Source organism: Talpa europaea (assembly GCF_964194135.1).
Source record: "Talpa europaea genome assembly, chromosome: 8".
NCBI classification, from domain to species: domain Eukaryota; kingdom Metazoa; phylum Chordata; class Mammalia; order Eulipotyphla; family Talpidae; genus Talpa; species Talpa europaea.
The window spans coordinates 56,594,138-56,613,510 of NC_140075.1; the positions used below are offsets into that span (position 1 = coordinate 56,594,138).

General features: G+C 44.8%; 1 protein-coding gene across 1 annotated transcript; it reads right to left on the reverse strand.

Annotated features, from left to right (window-relative positions):
* Positions 1-16,054: 16,054 nt before the first annotated feature.
* On the reverse strand, positions 16,055-18,163 carry LOC311175275 (endogenous retrovirus group K member 5 Gag polyprotein-like; the record flags this gene model as incomplete). Its single annotated transcript, XM_084240175.1, has 1 exon — positions 16,055-18,163. The coding sequence occupies one exon, from the start codon at positions 18,161-18,163 to the stop codon at positions 16,055-16,057; it is 2,109 nt and encodes a 702-aa protein (XP_084096301.1).
* Positions 18,164-19,373: the final 1,210 nt, after the last annotated feature.

Here is a 19,373-nt window from a genome sequence, read left to right on the forward strand (position 1 = left end):
CCAGCCTGCGGGAAGCCCTGTGGGGCCCATAAGCAAAGCCACCAAGAACTGTTTATGCTCCCACCTGGGGACGTGCCACCTGCTCTGCTTGGGGTGCCCTCTGTAAACCATGCAGCAGGAAGATTGTGTCTCTTTCATGGTGGCACTGTCCAGGTCAGCAGTGGGCCCTACTGACCCTGTTCAGGGTGCCACTGGCTTTTCTGATATCAGCACCCTTCGGAGAGTCAGAGGAGGCAGCGACTCTCCCCACAGCCTGGATAAGCCTTGCTGAGATGTCTGCACCCCTTAGTCACCTCAGCCTGGCTCTGCCTGTTTCCAGTCTCAAAGATACCAGGCTGTTTTCCTGCCTAATGACACAACTATCTATGTCAATGTAGTGGTTTATTTTCGCAGATATATTCACAGATATCAGCTCATTAGCACCTCATGACGCCCCAGAATGGGAGTCAGGGAATGAAGCACTATCCCTGATTTGCTGACAGGGTCACTGACCTGCAGGGTACAGTCACTCATTCAGTAGCAGGGCTGAGACCTGACCCCAGCTGACCACGAAACCCTCAGCCCAACGTCTATCCAGAAGTCCTAGGTTTTAGGATGCAGGCCATATCTGACTGAGAGGCTGAGAGGTTTCTGACCTGACAAACAAAGCCTAGACCTTTGAATTCTTTCTTCCTAATTCTCTATTCTCAGTTGTTTCAGAAGCCTCTTTCTATTGTCCCCTCCCCCACTGAGTCACAGGACTCTTCAGGTTTTGTTAAATCCCACCTTCACAGAATTATATCAAGAGACAAGAAAGCAAGGTGATTACCTGGAAATCTGATTCCATTCCCCCGAATAGGTACCTTCCATAGATCCTAGTTGGGGTCACTTTGGCCACAGAGCCTTCTGAGTCCCAGAACAGATTTACAGAGCACCCAACCCTGCACTCTGGCTCCAGCCCAATCCTTAGCCAGCCATTCTGAGCTGTTCATCTTGCAGTTCTCAATGGAAGGTCTAATCCATCTGTCCCAGCAAAACCACTTTCTTTATATTAGAGTCTCCCTTTGGTCTTTCCAGTTTGATTTATGGATTTCTCTTTGTGATTTCTCATCCTTCCTTCCCCCAATTCACAATCCATAACCTCCCCTCCCATAATTGAGCACTAAGATCTTCATTAATGCAGCCAGCTGAGAAAAGAAGCTATGAACCCTTCCAGTGACAATTGCAGCAGCAAGGTCTTTCTTTCCTGATTCACTTAACTTGCTCTACAGTCATGTCACTTAATGACAGGAATACATTCTGAGAAAGGCATCGTTAGGCAGATTCCTTACTGTGCAAATGACATAAAGTGTAATTACACAAACCTGGATGGTATACCTGCTACACACCTACTACATACAGGGACCACCATCCTATAAATGATCCACTGTTGACCAAGGCATGGTTAGGCAGCACATGACTGTAGTTTCAGAGGCCTCAGGCTAGAAGGGGATGCAGTGCCTATTGAAAGATAAACTATCTGAAAATCAATTAAGAAAAAAATGTATGTATGTTTATATATATATTTATCCATTAAGAATAATATCAAGCTAGACAAATTCTAAGCTTATAGAAAATTTATCTTATTTAGTACTGTGGTCCTAAGTCTATTTCCCTTTCAAAGCAAGCCTGGGTTCTTAGCAACTCAGTTTTTCCCATGAGCCCTTTAACCCCCAAATCTGCTAATGTGATGATCACTTGCAGCTTTTGGAAGCTGAGTGTCACATTCTGTTAGGTTCCTACCTCCAGTTAGGTTCCTACCACCACCTATTTCCTCTTCCCCAAGTGGCAGACACCACTTTCCCAAAGCACCCCCCACCCTCCTGATCTGTATGCAACTCGTACAGATAAGCAGCAGACAGAGGCCCAGAGGCCAATGCCAACCAAACAACGGCAAAGCAGAGATGCCATGCCTGTCTGTTTCCTCCCAGGACCACTCCCCTCTCACTACTTACTTTTGCTTCTTGTCACTAAGTATGTTTCCTCTACACAGCTCCTCTCAGATCTTGCTGAACAAACCAACCATTAGAAGGAGACCTCAGAAAAGACTTCCTGCGCATGCTGGAGGGCAGGGCAAGATCTCTGGGTGGAACAGCAGAAAGACTGTATCAGCTTAAATGAAGTGAAAATAGTCTAGCCATTTGGGCTGCGCCCCAGAGGCATATGACAGAGGTCCCAGCCCACCCTATGTGAGTGACAGCTCCCTCCTTAAAGGGATTTCTCCATCAAAGGGGAGGTAAACATCCCAGGTCCTTCAAGTCAGGATTCTCATGACTGGCCTGGATCTCTTTACATCTAACAATTCCCTGTGGCTCCCAAATGTTACCTCCCAAATGTAAATTGTTCTTTAAAAGACAGCGATCCTGCCAGAGCCCCTGATAGGAGCAATGAATCACTTCACATCATCAGGAGGGAACAGTAGCTAGGGCAAGGTCTTTTCCAACAGCTGAGCTCTTCTTAGAATTCATTCTTCTTGGAAAAGAGCATAAATTACTAGAACAAGGATTTTATCAACTTGCCTGAGAAATACAACTTTTTTTTTTTTTTTTTTTTTTTTTTTTTTTTTTTTTTTTTTTATTTTATTTTACTTTATTTTACCTAAGTTTATTTGTTCTCTTTTCATTTTCTAAATTGAAGTAACATTGGTTTACAACATACGGGTTTCAGGTATTTATCCTTACAAATCAATATCTACATTTAGTCCATTTTGCTGGCCACCAGAAGTCTAATTTCTGTCCATCATCACATAATTGACTCTTTTTACCCATTTTACCCACCCACCCCACCCCCCTTTTCTTTCTAGTAATCATTGTTTTATTCTTATAATCTGTTTCCAGTGTCTTTATTTTTCAACCAGATGTACAACATTAAACAAACATGTCTTTGTCATATTCCAGCACCTTCATATTCCAGCTTCTACGCTTTCAATTTCTTTTCTTTTTTTTTTTTTTTTTTTTTTAATCACATATGCTTATTTTTTATTTTTTTTTTTTTTAAATAAATTTTATTGTTATATTCCCCATACAATTGCAGCCCCCCCATTCTGACCCCAATCCCTCCCCTCCCGCCCCCCTAAAAGTGTCTCTGGTTCATAGTTTTTTGTTGATTTTGATTTTCACTATCTTATAGTTATTCATTTTCCTGGTCCCTTATTTAAGTTTTCTAGATTCCTGCTATGAGTGAGACCATCCGGTATTTTTCTTTTTCTTTTTGGCTTATTTCGCTGAGCATGAAGAGAAATACAACTTTTACTAATTTTCTAGCTTCCTCCGTTGGCACCTCTGTTAATATAACATGCACAGTTGGGGACCTTTGGTATTTACAGTAAGAACATTCCTGGGGAGGGAATCTAAGGGAAGCTTAGTCTGTGGCTCTCTACCCCTCAGTATGCCTCTGCCTCTCTTTCTTGGCACCCTGTTTTCGTAACCCCTGCCCTTCCTATTATCTGCCATCTCCTCTTCAGGCCTCTCATGTCCCCTTACCTGCCATGGTGCAGAACTTAAATTTACATTTTAATTCTGCCCTTCGTTTCCCTGGGTACTGGATTTTTTTCTTCCCTGCTCCAAATTTTTAAATGAATGAAAACTGTTACATGTTTTTATCACAAAAATCAACAAAGCTCCACACAGAAATAGTTTGGGGTTTTGTTTGTTTGTTTGTTTGTTTTTGCTTTCACCCAGGCAAAGACCATGTGATATGGTCTGTGCTTCCCATCCTGACTCTGACTTGGCCTTCGCCCAAAGAAAAAGAGAAACACGAGGAATGGGGCACTAAAAAAGTTTGAAACCAGCCACTAGTGGGCATGAGTTCAGCTGATTAAAGCATGTTTGGTGCCCCTGCCTGCAAGCCCATGGGAAACCAAGATACAAGTTCTAATTCCAGTCCTGGGGAGCTACCATGTGACAGGGGGCCCAGAACTCCCATCTGTCCCTTTGCCTTACTTCTCTGGCCCAGGGTTTTTGGAGTTTTGCTTTTCCCCTTCATTTCTTAGGATGTGTCTCATCTAGCTGTCCTCAAAGTGTTTAGCATTCAACACTCTCTTTGCTTTAAAAAGAATGGCCTTATAGAAGAATGAAATATGGAAGACACCAGATTAATTTATTTTCACCAAAATAGAAAGATCTATGTTATTCATTCATACCTTTCTAAATCACTATCTCTTTTTTTAAAGTAGCCATGTTAGCCTTTGAATATCAGCTTTCATGTGTGGAAGAAGACAAAGATAGATGGTCTAAAGGAACATGACTTCCCTTAAAACCAGTGCATAATCAAGTCTGAGAAACCTCTATCAGCCTGACAGGTGGAGGACAGTGTCTGATCCTTGGCATATAAAACATTTTAAATATGGCTTAGATGGGAAAATAGTTGCCTTCCTGATAAAATCTGTGAATGACACGAAGTTGGAGAGCTAGTGACTCGAGTGATAGGCCCTGGATCCAAAGAGATCTGGGAAACTAAAATAAAACCTGGGTCTTACAAATTCTCCAGGAAGCATCATAAAGTTCTACCTTTGGATTAGAAAACAACAGCAATAAATACACAACTGGGGGGGTGGGGGTGGGGGTAGAGGGGGAGGACATAAGCATTTCACCTGACTAAGCTCATAGTGAATCAAGAAAAGAGGCTGGAATAACCACCCAAACCAGAGACACTTAGGTCACACAGGGAGAAAACATTGATGAGAGTCACACCTCGTGTGTTTGTGATTGTCAGAAACTTTAAAGGGATATTAATAACCTTCAGATGAGAGTGTTTAGTCCTGGTGAGGAGCGCAAACTGTTAAAAACGATGTGAAGGACTTCATGAGAATGTTTAGCCTGGAGAAGAAACCCGAGCACTCTGAGAGCTAGCCTAGCAGCAGGCGGTAGAAGCTACAGAGCGGTAGAGTTTAGCTCTTGCAAAAGAACAACTTCCATCTTCCTCTGCTTTCCAAGGGCTCTGTAGTCAGTGGTGACTGACCTGGCACTGGAGGTCTCAAGCAGAGGGCGAATGGCCATTTGTCAGGGATGCTGGGAAAGAAATGTAAGCACCAAACTGGGGCAGCATGATTTATAAGGTCCCTTCCACACTGGGACTTGGGTGACTGTAAGACACCCAAGTCTTACAGCTCTGCGTGAGCCACCTGGTCTGGAAGGCGGGTCTTCAACCCACGTTCTTCCCATTTGCATGTCAGCCTTTCTGAAGCCATCACTTTCTGCACCTCTCCCCGGAGCTGACTGTGATCTCATACCTCAGAGAACTACCAGCAGATTCATCAGAGCTACCTTGTCTGGTCTTGCTCCATAGGCAAATAACCAAATGACCTGTTGGCTAGTTTCTTCCCGGGGTCAACACCTTGTTGAGGCAGAGCCTCGACTGGAGTAGGCCCCTCCACATACCATCTCTTTCTCGACTTCCCTCACTTTCCCACACCTTTGCTAGAGCAGAGCAATGCTCTCCACCCACAACCATGCCACACTTCCGGTTCTATCCAGTGGGTAACAAAGGTGGCTTACATCTTGCGGAGGTGGCGGACACGTTCATCTTCCGGGTGGTGAGACTTTGCCTCAGTGAGAAGAAAGCCATTCACTCTGTTACATAAATTTCCTCCTGCCTTGACCCCCACCCATTCAGTCTGACAGAAGGATATACTTTGTTATAACTTATTATTCTTTGTAAATACAAGATGTTTATAGGAAATGTGTATTCTGAACTCTATCTGCAGAGTGAGTCACTACACCAAAATAGTTCTATTATTTAGAATATGTTAATTTTAAAGGGACCTAATAGGTATTTATTTACATATGCGATCCACGTTTGTGCAAAATCATTTGATCATACTAACCCAGCTTCCTGTAAAGTGGCTACACGGTGCCTTATTTGCAGCCTGTATACGACTCGGTGTACCGATAAGTCCAACTCCGTGGTTTTAAGATGGAACATAAATGACTCTACTTTTTGACTTATTCAGGAGATTTCACCCTGACATTGTACCTGTAAGAGTCCTATCTTTCCATCTTAAACATCCTATTTGCTCATACAATCTCTCTAGCTTCATCCCTAAACATTTGGAGAAGGAAATATTGAGGCTCTTTTTCATGCCTTCTCTGTCTTGCCTCCTGGTTAGAATCACCAGCGATGAGTTGTGGGAGACTTGGCAAGAGCTGTGGCTGAGGCGAGTCCTGGCAGCGCCAAGGCAGGATTTAAAGGGATATGACCATGGCCCCAGGCTCCCCGATGGGGCTGCTGGTGGGGGCCAGAGGGCTGGGGGTCATCCTGTCCACTATATATCCAGGAACATGGAATTTTCTAAAAACTCTATTACTCCATGTCATCCTTGTACCGCTGAATTGTTTAAAGGAGGTAGAAGGTAACAGATGAATTGTATGAGTAACTACAGTCTGTTTTCAGCAAAAGTGACAACTATTTTTGTGTATGACTAATTTATTTTTATTATTGTAAAAAAATACAATAAACTGGTTAAAAGATCAACTTTGTTAACACGTTTGCTCTTTCTCAGGTCTTATTCCAAATCTATTCATATGGCTTCAAATAGCCTGCCCTCGAAGTGCCCTGTGGGGCTTGGGTCCTGGGTGCTGTGTGGCGTCTGGGCTACTCAGGGCACCTTAGATACAAAGAACCCTCCCCTGTTGGTGCTCCACCTTGGCTGTATGTCTGAATCCCCTGGGGAGTTTAGATTATCTCTGTCTCTCAACCCAACCAAAACTTCTTCCAGGTCCCCTCCAGCTGACTTCACCTCAGTCTTGATTTTAATGTAGCATTTAACAAAATCTTTCATGTTATCTTGGTGCATAATAAAGTCAACTATGACTTAGGAGATAATGCCCGTGATTCTGTCCTCTACAGCTTTTCATCAGTAATTCTTGGACACTTCTTAATTATGCACAAAATGTGAATCCACCTTTTGTGCCTGGAAAATCTCTGTGCATTTTCTTTCTATTGTGGTGAGACTCATTTACATAAAAATCACTATTTTAGCCATCTTAAAATATACAATGCAATAGTATTCCTCACACTTTCATTACCCCAGCATGCCATTTATTCTTACCCAAATCACAAGCCCTCTATTTTCTGATCTCACTGCTGACTTAAAAAGTTGGAAGGTGATCCCTGTCTAGAAGCGAGAGCATGGAGACTCAGCTTCGGTGTCCAGGTCACACTTGGTAGCTCTGGGATCCTACCGTGAGCTTCTGCCTGGGCTGCCTGGACTGCCCGGGGCGGTCCCCCGGGGCGGATGGAGATGCCTCTAGCGCGCGTTAGCTCCAGTCTCTTCTCCACATCAGCCAGTCGTGGATGGACAATGACCGGAGGGGATGTTTAGCCATTGGTGAAAAGTTGTGGCACTGTTCAGTCTCTGGCCAGTCTCTGGGAGGGCAGAGTCATGCATCAGTCAATGGCCCCCCAAGCAGTCCCAGTCATACCTGGCGATGCATATCCACCGTGCCAGGAAGATCAAGCATCCTGCTCTTGTTAAATTTGAAAGGAGACTTGTAGGATCTGGCATCCTACATTCTTTAGATAATGAATTGACCGGTCTGGACTGACTTTGTATTTGAAGGCAGAACTGCACGTAAACAAAATGGTGGTCGGGCAGGCCATTTAGGTCTAGCAGACCCACAACAGGGAATACAGAAATTCTTTGTACTTCCATTCAATTCTACATATTCTGTAATCGATATATGCTCAGTGGTCTGAAGAGCAACCCGAAGAGGAAGAAAACTGGTTCTTGGAGACTAGAAACGGTTATTCTCCTCGCACTAGAGCATTGTTATGTACAGTACATAACCAGATAAACAACATCTCGGTGGCATTAAAATTTCATGGAGGGGGGATGGTGATTAGGGAAAACTCTCACATGTCAAGGGCAATAATGAGAAAAAGGTTAAGAAGTACTGCTATTACCTTTGCCAGTTTACTCTCCGGTACCATTTTCAGCATGTCATCACCTGCTCAGAGTCCCCACTCTCTGTCGGGCGTGGGGTGGGGGGTGAGGGTCCCCAGGGAAAGGGGAGGTTCCAGGTTCCCTGCCCCACCCAAGGAAGGGTGGAGCTGAGCAGGGAGAAGAAGAAACTGGAGTGGAAGAAGGACGGAAGCAGGATGGAGAGCAAGGAGACCTGGAGGAGGCACATGGAGCAGAGAGATGTGAGAAAACTGCACTTGTTTGTTGGTCCTGGACTGGCTGAAACAGATGTGGGTGAGAGACCCGTGGGGAGGTTAACAAGCAGAGTTTTTCTTGATTTTGATTTTGTTCTTTTCCTTCCAGATTTGCCTGGCTGTTCCTGGCCCTTTCCTATGGGTCCCCACCGGAAGGTGCTTTAAACCTGTGACAGGCTTCCAGGCCTCAGCGCCCTGCTTTGGGCCAACGCTGTTTGGCTGGGCATTTACCCACAAGGGGATGGCTAACTTCGGGTGTTTGATTTGAAATCTTTATTCTTTGTCCTTTCTTTGTTGCACACTAATTTTATTAAAGTTCCTTTCCACTGAAGGTCTCATACACAATAGAATATTTTGTCTTAATATGGCAGAGGGCAGAACCTGTTTAAAGCAGGCAGGTTGGGGGGTTCTGGGGTGCCCCACTTCCTGCTCTGCAACAGATTGATGCTAGAAAGCCCAAATTCCTTATTATGTTGTTTAATGTTCTTCTTATTGTGACCCCAACTGTCTTTCTACCCTGCTTCCCCTCTTGTCCCCACATAGGTCACCCTCTCCTATAAATTGCTGCTCCATGTCTCGGACCACAGTTCCCACTTTCCTCCTTTACCCCTGCCAGTCTGGGTGCCTTCCCCTATAATGCCTTTCCCTTGGAAATCCATTCAGTTTTCAAGACCAGCTAAACCCCACCTCTGGATTTAACACTTCCTTCTTCACTTCAATTGAAAAGTATATCTCATTTTTCTTTGTTTCAATGGTCTAGCTTACCTATATCACGCAGTAGATGAAATTTATTACTCTGTGCTTTTTACCATCTGATTTAGATCCCTTCTCCCATACAGTACAGGTCCCCTAGGTGCATTTCTGAGATTCCTATCCCCCTCTACTGAGAATAGTCTTTGTGCAGTCGGCACTGGTACATTTTCATAATTCATCTAATTATTTCTAATTTAAGAAAAAACCCAAGTATGTCTAGCAGAAAAGGACATAATAGGACAGACTTTGATGATGCTGTGAAGGAATAGATTTATGTACTTTTTTCCAAATATAATTACCTAAATGTAAATATTTCGGTAGCAAATGCATTTACCAGCAAGCAGAACACAGTGTAGCAGACATACACCGAACAGTCTACAGAAGCCACAGGTCATTGTGTTTTCATTCCTCCTTGTTTAAGAAAAATAATTGTAACAGTGAAACTAGAGCTGTTGTTCAGAGCCAAGTAGAGTTTCAGGGTTCATTAGAACTTCAAGAAAGTTTAGACAACAGTTGATACTGAGAATTTCTATGGAGAACAGTAATGGAGAACAGTAATCTCAGTTTAGGAATAATTTATATGTTGGGTCACTCACTTTCTATAAGATGGTATTAATAAGAATGGCTTGGAAAAAATAGTATAAGAAAACACAACACATTGAACAAAATGTCAAAAATATAGTTACTCCTCAAAAAATAATTTGTAATTGTCACAGTAAACGAACTCAGGTGCTGTAACATGTATAACCTTGAATTCCAGATGCTAAAGCCTATAAAATCTATCCCTCTGTCATTTCAGTGTCTTTCTGGCCGGTGGCATTCCACGTGACCATTTAGAAACTAAGGCTCTTCATATGGTGGTTTTGTCCTCCTCTGTGTCCCTGGCATCATATGCATGCAGCCAAAGGATGGGGAAGGCGAAGCTGGATGAGGTGTGGGAGGTTTATTACTGTCCTCTCTTGCATCCCCACTCAGGTGCACCACTCAGGTGCATCCCCACTCCATATGCACCCAGCCGCAATGGAGACAAGTTCAAGTAATCTTATGATGCCATCCGAGGAGAACACATGTTTGGAGCCCATCTGGTCATTCAGCTACAGTTTTCTTCCTTTACTCTTGCATTTTACCTCCTGAAATTCGTGGGTGATTGAGCTTTTTTGTTTATGAGCACTATTGAGCTAATGATGCTTAGCTTAGAGGGTCTAAAGTAGTTAAATATTTCTTATATATAATCAAATATTTTGTATACTTGAGTCTAGTGCAAAGTTTGCATCAAAACCCTTGAAGACAGAAAGGATGAAGTGTGGGCAAGTGTAAGGTGAAAAATGTATTCATTCCTAAGAATAAATTCTATCTCTTCTTCAGAGAACGGTGAATTTAGAATATTTATACTGCTTGATATAGTAATTCTGTTTTGGGGAAATGAGCTAAGGAAATGCTTTGTAATATAAATAAAAATGTGTAAAAAAGTTCGCTAGCACTTTCTTCATAGTAGCAAATAATTTGGAAACAATCTAAATGAAAACCCCAGGGAATGGTTAAATAAATTACTATATATATATATATATATATATATAATTAAAGGAGCGATTAGCAGGCCCAGGTGAATGGAAAGCAGAGGTGTGATAGAGGTTCAGGGACCAAAGGGCCCGAGGACGAGTGCAGAGAAACGGGGGCGCCGCCTGGTGGTGACGGCAGGTACTGCGGCAACGGCGTAGAAGACCCGGGAGCCGGGGAGGCGCAGAGGCCGGGCCCCGCGCAGAGGAAGGCGCGGGAGGGGCGGAGAGCGAGGTTTTCAATCCAAATAGACGTTTTGCGATTCAGTGGCTTCCTGGATGTTTAGGTTAACAGTATTTTTGGAGACGGCATGGGATATTTGCTTCCATTTCGTTTGCATTTCCAAACAGCCCGGCTGCGCAGGAGGGGGGCGTGGCCACCGAGAGCCCGTAGCGGCGCCGCCCCGCCCGCACCTGGCCGCACCTGCGCGCACCTGGCCACACCTGGCCGCACCTGCCCGGACCGCGAGCCCCGCCGGGCGTGCGCACTGCGCCCCTCCCGCACCCGCCAGTGCGCCCCGGGGCGGGGAGGGGTCCTGCCCCCGGGACCCTGTTGCCCCGGACCCAGCGGGGAGGCGCCATCTGCGCGTTCACCCGGGGCCGCCTTGGCGGAGAGGACGAGGTGAGGGGGTGGGGGGACGGGGGACACACAGGATAGAGCATCTCCCTGCGGGCGGCTGGCCGCGGGGCGCCCAGCGGGAGGGCCCGGGCAGGGCGGGCTGGGTGTGGAAACTGGGGCTGGGTGTGGAGGGTGCTTTGTGGTGCCTGGAGGAACTCGGGGGTCCAGCTCTGCCCTGAGCGTGCCGCGCTCCTGTTCCAGCTCCGCTGACCGGCCGCGTCCTGCCTGCGGTTCGCTCCCGGCTCCTCGGGTGCACCGATGACGCCTGGTGTGGGTTTTCTGGGCGCCCGGTTCTGTGCCGGTGAGCTGTGTGTTTTTAGTTCTGTGGATTTATAATATCGTTTGGTGCCGAAGACCAGCCTCGGCCAACTGGGTGTCGGGGTTGACGACGTCGGCGCAATTGAGGAAGGGATCAGACACACGCAATGTCTTGTGTTAGTATGTCTGTCCTCCAGGGTCTCAGCAAGTCTTTATTCATTTTTTGCAAGCAGTGAGATGACATCATCATATGCATAGAAGCAAAGCAAAAACAATCAGTGCATACTTTTCCCACAGACTTTTGGCTGCTATGTGCTCTCAGCAAGAAGGCAACCTTCAAGGTTAATAGATTAAAAAAAACTAAACCTTACACTAAAACTTATTGTTTCTGTCTAGGCAAATACCTAAGACAGTTGATAGCCGCCAGTACACTTCTATCAGCTAAAGCCTAAACATCAAAGGATTCTTCTATTCAAATGGCCTTCAGCCCGAGACCAGCTGCTTTCTGGTTATCAGCTAGCAGGGTTTTCTACCAAGAAACTTCTTAACACAATTAACTTCATTTAAAAACTTTCCCAAGAGGCTTCTAAAAAAAAGCAAAAGAAGGACTTACTATAATTGTTGTCCTGGGTTGCTTGTCAGGCATGCTCATGTATAACAAACTCTTTCCCATTGTCAGGCAGGCCAAATTCACAGTGTTTAATTTTTAAGCAGGTATTTCTTTGTGCCACTTACTTGTAAATTATTCTATACATATAATATTCTATACAAATTGTTTTATATGTATAATTTATTGTCCAATGTACTTCCTGAGAAGTTTTTTCTTATATGACCAAGAACAAAAAACAAAGGGATGCTTATAGGTTATAGATTAATCTTCAGCCCCACGGTGTGAGGCACAAGGAATCTTCAACCCCACGGTGTGAGGCTCTTTGGGATCTTCGGCCCCACGGTGTGAGGCCCTTTTTCTTAGTAGCTTGCCAGTGTCTTATCTGGCTGGGGCAATAAGGCCCCCCGCAATTCCCCCTTTTTTGTTTTTGGCCATCATCTGCATCATTTTCAACTCGATATGTGTTTGGTTGATGGCACAGAAAAGTAATTTGGCAAACAATGGGAAAAGAAACAAGATAATTAAGGTGACAAGCAAAATAATACCTATAGAAATAAACGGTGGAAACCAGGCAGCTTTTGTGGTATAATGCTGTAAGGAGGCTAAAAAGGAATCAGCAATGTCGGCAGGAGTTAAAGAGGATACATAAGCTAAACTAATCGATTTAATATCATCCTGAAGATTAGGAAGATCTAAGAAAGCATTTGTATTGTTCCAAACCCCTAGCAAATGATTTTTAACATTATACCATGAAACAGAAAAGGAATTATAAACAAGTGGAGTGACACAAATCCATTTGTAACCAGAGTGACATCTAGTGGTCAAGTGAGTTTTGATATGCTGAATTTGATTACCAACATACAAAAGCGTCTCCTCGAGAACATTTAAACGAGCCTCAAATTTTTCATCAATATGGTCCTGAACAATCAAGGCGTGAGTGATATTACAATATAATTCATTAACATGTGAGGCAGTGTGAACCTGTTGCGCGAGAGCAGTAGTGGAGGCACAACAGAGCCAATAATAGCAATGAGCGCCGTGATACCCAGGATAAGCACGGCAACAAATCTCTTTGAATGACATAAACCCCATTCAACAAGCTGAAAAGCATATAGTCCAGTGTCATCATACCATGGCTGTTCTAAACGTACAGGGAGCATAACATAAGGTGGCTGATGTAAGATAACAAATGTCATACGAGATCATGAGTTAACAGAGGTAATACAGTTGGTAAGGATGCAGCCAGTACATTTATCATGAAAAGCATGTTGATGGTGAGTAATTGTTAAATGTCCGGGGCCCTCAACGAGGGGGGCATGAGGGGGGCCCACACAAGCCCGTATGGTGGAAGCATCCATGGAATGTTCAGGTCTCTGAAAAAAGACAGTTGAAGTAGCGGCCAGGAGATGAAACAAGTCAGGATATGCACGAGTACCAGTTGAAGTATTGACCAGATAGGCGGGAGCAATCCATCCAGCTGAATGCCACTGGGTGAGGGCTCCAGAGGTGGACTGAGGCGATTCGATCGGTTGTAAATGAGAGCCCCCTATAGTTGAGACCTGTAATCTTTGGGAACATTGGTGGTGGGGGCAACAGCCCCAGTCACTGAGAAATCATAAACAAAAAGTGTGATAAGGCCCGTGGAGGGAAGCCTGCAGTTATGCCAGAGGGGAAATCCATGGTCACGGCCAGTAGTTCTCCAGGAAGCATCTGGGTTCTGGGAAGGACAGGCTGGGAGAGTGGAGGACACAGGAACTCTGGTTAGTTGTTCATTAGCACTACGAGGACCAAGAAGGGACAAAAGCAACATCCATAAATCACGCGTTGGTCCGGAGGAAGGTTTTGGAAACTCTGTCAACAAATATTTGGTATTAATAGGTAAACAGCCAGGCAGTTGAGACTTCATGTAGTCACGATCAGAGGTGAGGCACATAGGAGGAGAATCCACGCGTCCATGAAAGGAAAAATAATTAGTGCTTTTAAACAGAACAAAAGAGTCCGAATCACCACCTAGCAAATCAGAATAATTAGTAAATACACGCACGGGGTGAGGGAAATCCCCAAGGAGTGGGATGGAGAAAGTGGGGATCTGGATTGTAAGCTCAACGTGAAACAGGAGGCACAAGAGAAGAAGCTGGGGGTATCTGGCATGATAAAATTGCTACCATGGCCAGGAACATAGTTTCCGGTGTGATGTGTGCATTTTGTTGAGCAAGTAGACGATGAGCTTCTGAGGCCAAATTTCTAAGCAGATCCCAGTTGTCACGACGTGGTGAGTCATGAACCCGAAGCTGGTTCAAGGAAGATGATAACCTTTCAGTCGGAGATGTGGAGCGCCTTGGAGGAAGCGCATAGCATTCCAGAGGGCTGTACCTATGCCTCCTGGGGCGACGACTGGTCATCGGGGGGCGCACAGGTGGAAGTCTTTGGGACATGATGTCGGATCAGTCTGTCAGGAATCCAAATGGGACCGTCTGAATTCTGTGGAAAGATACAAGCATAGCCTCTCCCATTTGTTAACAACACATCGGGGCCCTTCCATGTACCAGTAAGGAGATCTCTCCACATAACTAGCGGCCTTGTGTCTGCAAGATTTGATTTCCAGTGTGTATCAGCTAGGGGAAGGGCATCAGAATCACAATTTAGATGATTAATCACGAAAAGAGCATGGTTCAACACATGATGAGGAGAACTATATCTAAATTCGGATTGTTGGAGTTTAGTAATTTGACACTTTAATGTTTGGTGTGCTCTTTCAACCATTGCCTGGCCCTGAGGATTATAAGGGATGCCAGTAGAGTGAGCAATTTTAAACTGAGCACAAAATTTGCAAAAAGCATTAGACATAGAGGCAGGAGCATTATCAGTTTTAATAGCCCGTGGTTTGAGCGCAGAGGCAAAACAAAACATGAGATGTTGTGAAACATCTTTGAAAGCCTCTCCAGACCTTGATGTGGCCATGATCAGATGGGAGAAAGTATATACAGATACATGTGCAGATAGTTTACAGTCCTGGGATGCCAAGGGAATAGGAAAGAAACAATCCTGCAAGTCTCTAACAATAACATGATCTCCCTTGGGAATAGCAACAGGAGATGGCAGTCCTGGCTGCAAACTTCCTGTATCCTCCATTGTAACATTTATTGCTCTCAAGTCTTGTAACAATCTCCATTTTCCAGATTTTTTCTTAACAACAAAAATTGGGGTATTCCATGGACTTGTGGAGGGCTCTATATGCTCTTTCATCAATTGATCCTGTATTAGGACTGTTACAGCAGCCTGTATTTTTTCTTCTATAAGAGGCTACTACTCAACCCACACTGGCTTATTATCTTTCCAGGTGATTGGGTCGGCTGTAACTCGAGCAGTGGCCCCTAGGTTAAATTTTGACCGTACCCCAAGCCGGCCTTAGAGCTTCTACGAACTGGCTCAATTGGAGCTGTTCTCCCATGAAGATTTTTCCCTAACCCTTGGTCAGGGTGAAAGCCCATTTGCAACATTTGTGATGTAACTCTATCATTAGGGCTGAAAATCAATATTCCCATTTGCTACAACACATCTCTTCCCCATAATGTCATACTAAGGGAAGGAATAACATAAGGTTGAAAGGTACCTGATGACTCCCTGTCTACCCATGTCAGAATCTGGGAGCTTTTAGCAACATTATTAGCAGCCCCTAAACCAACTAGGGTTGAGGGAGTCCTTTTAGTGGGCCAAGCACCAGGCCAGTCTCTTCCAGCTATGCAAGTCACATCTCTCCAGTATCTAACAAGCCTTCAATGTTTTTTCCCTGTATTTTCAAACTCTACATGGGCCTTGACGCCTTAATTTGCTGTACCCAAAAAGCCATATCACTAGACTCAAACCCAGCTTCTCCTCTTGACTCACTGGAACCAGAAGCATTCCCAAGGGAGATCAGTGGCAACAAAATTAACTGACCTATTTTTTGTCCTGAATAAATCTGAATAGTCTTTGTTGGAGGTTCTAACATTAATTTCTCCAGTAAAGTCAGAATCAATAATTTCAGGTATAACTTTAATTCCTTGCAAAGAAGTTGAACTCCTCCCTAATATGAGTCCCACAGTGTTAGCAGGGAGGGGTCCATGAACCCCAGTGGGCACTGTAGTACAGGACTGATCTGAAGTTAATATTGCTGCGGCGGAGGCACACAAGTCCAGTCCTGCACACCCTGCGGTTGCTCGAGAAAGGTGGAAGATTGTCCTCCGTTTGAGGATGGGTTGTCGAGGTTCCAATTATTTGTGGGGCCTGGGTCGGGCCCCGTACCCAGTTTCCCGACTGGGTAGCAGCCAGGGGAGTTGTACTGGGTGACGCTGCAGGACCAAAAGTAGGTTCAGGGCTATGATTAGGTTGTGCATTAGGTGGCAGCCGAGTGCCATCTCTATGATATTCAGAGCTGCAGTCTTTGCGCCAATGAAACCCTTTCTTGCATCTAGGACACACAGTTTTTGGAAGGTTTTTAGACACTGGAGCATACTTGGGAAAGTGGTTGTTGACAATGGGAGGTTTTGCTTTAGCGGGACAGTTCCGGCCGAAATGTCCTGGCTGTCCACAAGAGGAACAGGAGCGGCTATAGTCTGGGCCGATGCCAGCATCTCGGCTGTGGCTCTGCTGATTTAAAGTGGCAAACCACTGAGCGCTGGTCTGGCCTTTAAGTGCCGCAGCAATGGCTACTCCCTGGAGATAAGATGGCGTTATCTCCGAGCAGGCTCGAACATACTTATTAAGGTCCCCTGTTTTCTTTGCAGGTCTTATTAGTGCTTGACAGAGGAGAGAGGCGTTCTCAAACGCCAGTTGTTTGATAAGAATTTGGGCTGCCTCAGTATTTGAAATGGTCTTATTAACAGCGTCTGTCAGTCGAGACAAAAAATCCTGATAAGTCTCTTCTGGCTTTTGTTTAATGTTGGATAAGCCTGAAGTTTTCATGTCAGAAGTTGGGAGCTTCTGCCATGCAAAAACAGCAGCATCTCTTATGATGCCCAGAGCCGCGGGAGGGAGGGCTCCCTGATCTTGACGACTGTGCCACTTGCCTTCCCCCATCACCATTTCATGGTCTAGTTTGTTCCTTTCTGGTTTGCCTCTGTTATACTCCCGTAACAGTCTCTCTGCCTCATCCTCATAATTTGCTTTCCACAGCAAATATGCACCTCCAGGAACACTAGACTTAACGGTCTGCTCCCAGTCAAAGGGTGTCAAATAACGCCTGGCAACCATATCCAGCAGCTGCATGACGTATGGAGCCGTAGGCCCATAGTCAGACACAGATTGTTTCAACTCTTTTAAAAGCTTAAAAGGAAGAGGCTCCCACTGAGGATTCTCAAATTCATCATTCACATAATTAACAGGATAACACTGACAAGTAAAATCACCGTGTTCCTCAGCCTCTCTCATTGCCCTTGTAAATTTTACTGCTCTATTTTCACTTTTTGGCCGCCTCACCAAAGGGGCGAGGGGCGGTACAACATTAGGGAGTCTCAAAGGAGAATCAGGACATTGTTTTGGCTGTGCCCCGTCCCTTGCCAAGTACTTCACATATCTCCTAACAATGTCAGTCAGCTCTGTCAGAATAGAGTCTGGATCTTTTTTGACCATGAAATCACAAGGCGCAGCAGAAGCCTCAGGAGGGGCATTGCTTTTGCCTTTCAGGAAACTATCTGGCTTTTCAAATATCGTTTCTTCATCTGATGACTCAGATTTATTCTCCTGTACTCCATTAATTGATTTCCCCTGGTTTCTGAGTCCCTGTTTTGAACTTTCCTTGCCCGGTTTGAGGTGGTCTACCTGCTCTGAAAGCTGTCTCTCCACATGAGGGACCGGAGGGAAGCTCTTGTCCCCTACTTCTGAAAACAGGGACCGAGACTCTTGTAGTTTGTTGTTTATTTTCTTTAATTCAGAGCCTTGGTCCAACATATCTTGTAACAGCCCCCACAAAGAAAAGGCATCAACGGGGACCTTCTCAGGACCAAAGATGGAATAATAGGTCATTATCTCCTCCCCCACTTGGGTCCAAGTTTTGACATCGAGAGTTCCATCCCTCAGAAACCAGGGGCAAATAGTTTCTACAAAATTTAAGAATGAAGCCAATCGTGCATGGGAGGTTTTTATCCCTCTCTTGTTAAGCATATGCTTAATGATATCTATAAAGAATCTTCTTTCTTTAGACTCAATATGGCCCATAACGTCTCAAGATAAGATACCAACTCGTCTAGTTCTGAATAACTGCTCCTTCGCACTCCACCTATCTCTACGGAGGGTCCCTGTACCCTTGAGCAGATCCTAGCTGTTCCCCAATATCTCCAAAATTCTCAGTATGAAAAATGACTTACCTGTCAAGTCCCTGTTCGAGCGCTATCTGCCGAAGACCAGCCTCGGCAAACTGGGTGTCAGGGGTTCCTGAAGGATGGGATGGCGTCGGCCAATTGAGGAAGGGATCAGACACACGCAATGTCTTGTGTTAGTATGTCTGTCCTCCAGGGTCTCAGCAAGTCTTTATTTATTCATTTTTTGCAAGCAGTGAGATGACATCATCATATGCATAGAAGCAAAGCAAAAACAATCAGTGCATACTTTTTCCCACAGACTTTTGGCTGCTATGTGCTCTCAGCAAGAAGGCAACCTTCAAGGTTAATAGATAAAAAAAACTAAACCTTACACTAAAACTTATTGTTTCTGTCTAGGCAAATACCTAAGACAGTTGATAGCCGCCAGTACACTTCTATCAGCTAAAGCCTAAACATCAAAGGATTCTTTTATTCAAATGGCCTTCAGCCCGAGACCAGCTGCTTTCTGGTTATCAGCTAGCAGGGTTTTCTACCAAGAAACTTCTTTAACACAATTAACTTCATTTAAAAACTTTCCCAAGAGGCTTCTAAAAAAAGCAAAAGAAGGACTTACTATAATTGTTGTCCTGGGTTGCTTGTCAGGCATGCTCATGGATAACAAACTCTTTCCCATTGTCAGGCAGGCCAAATTCACAGTGTTTAATTTTTAAGCAGGTGTTTCTTTGTGCCATTTACTTACAGCATTCTATACGTATAATTTATTGTCCAATGTACTTCCTGAGAAGTTTTTTCTTATATGACCAAGAACAAAAAACAAAGGGATGCTTATAGGTTATAGATTAATCTTCAGCCCCACGGTGTGAGGCACAAGGAATCTTCAGCCCCACGGTGTGAGGCTCTTTGGGATCTTCGGTCCCATGGGGTGAGGCCATTTTTCTTAGCTGCTTGCCAGTGTCTTATCTGGCTGGGGCAGTAAGGCCCCCACAGTTTGGAGGGTATATTGTGAAATTGTCTGGGGCTGGCATCCCCCCTCCCCGCCCCAGGCCTAGCTGGCAGGAGGGCAAAGCATTTACCCTCCTCTCCACCCTGTACTGTCCAGGGCATCA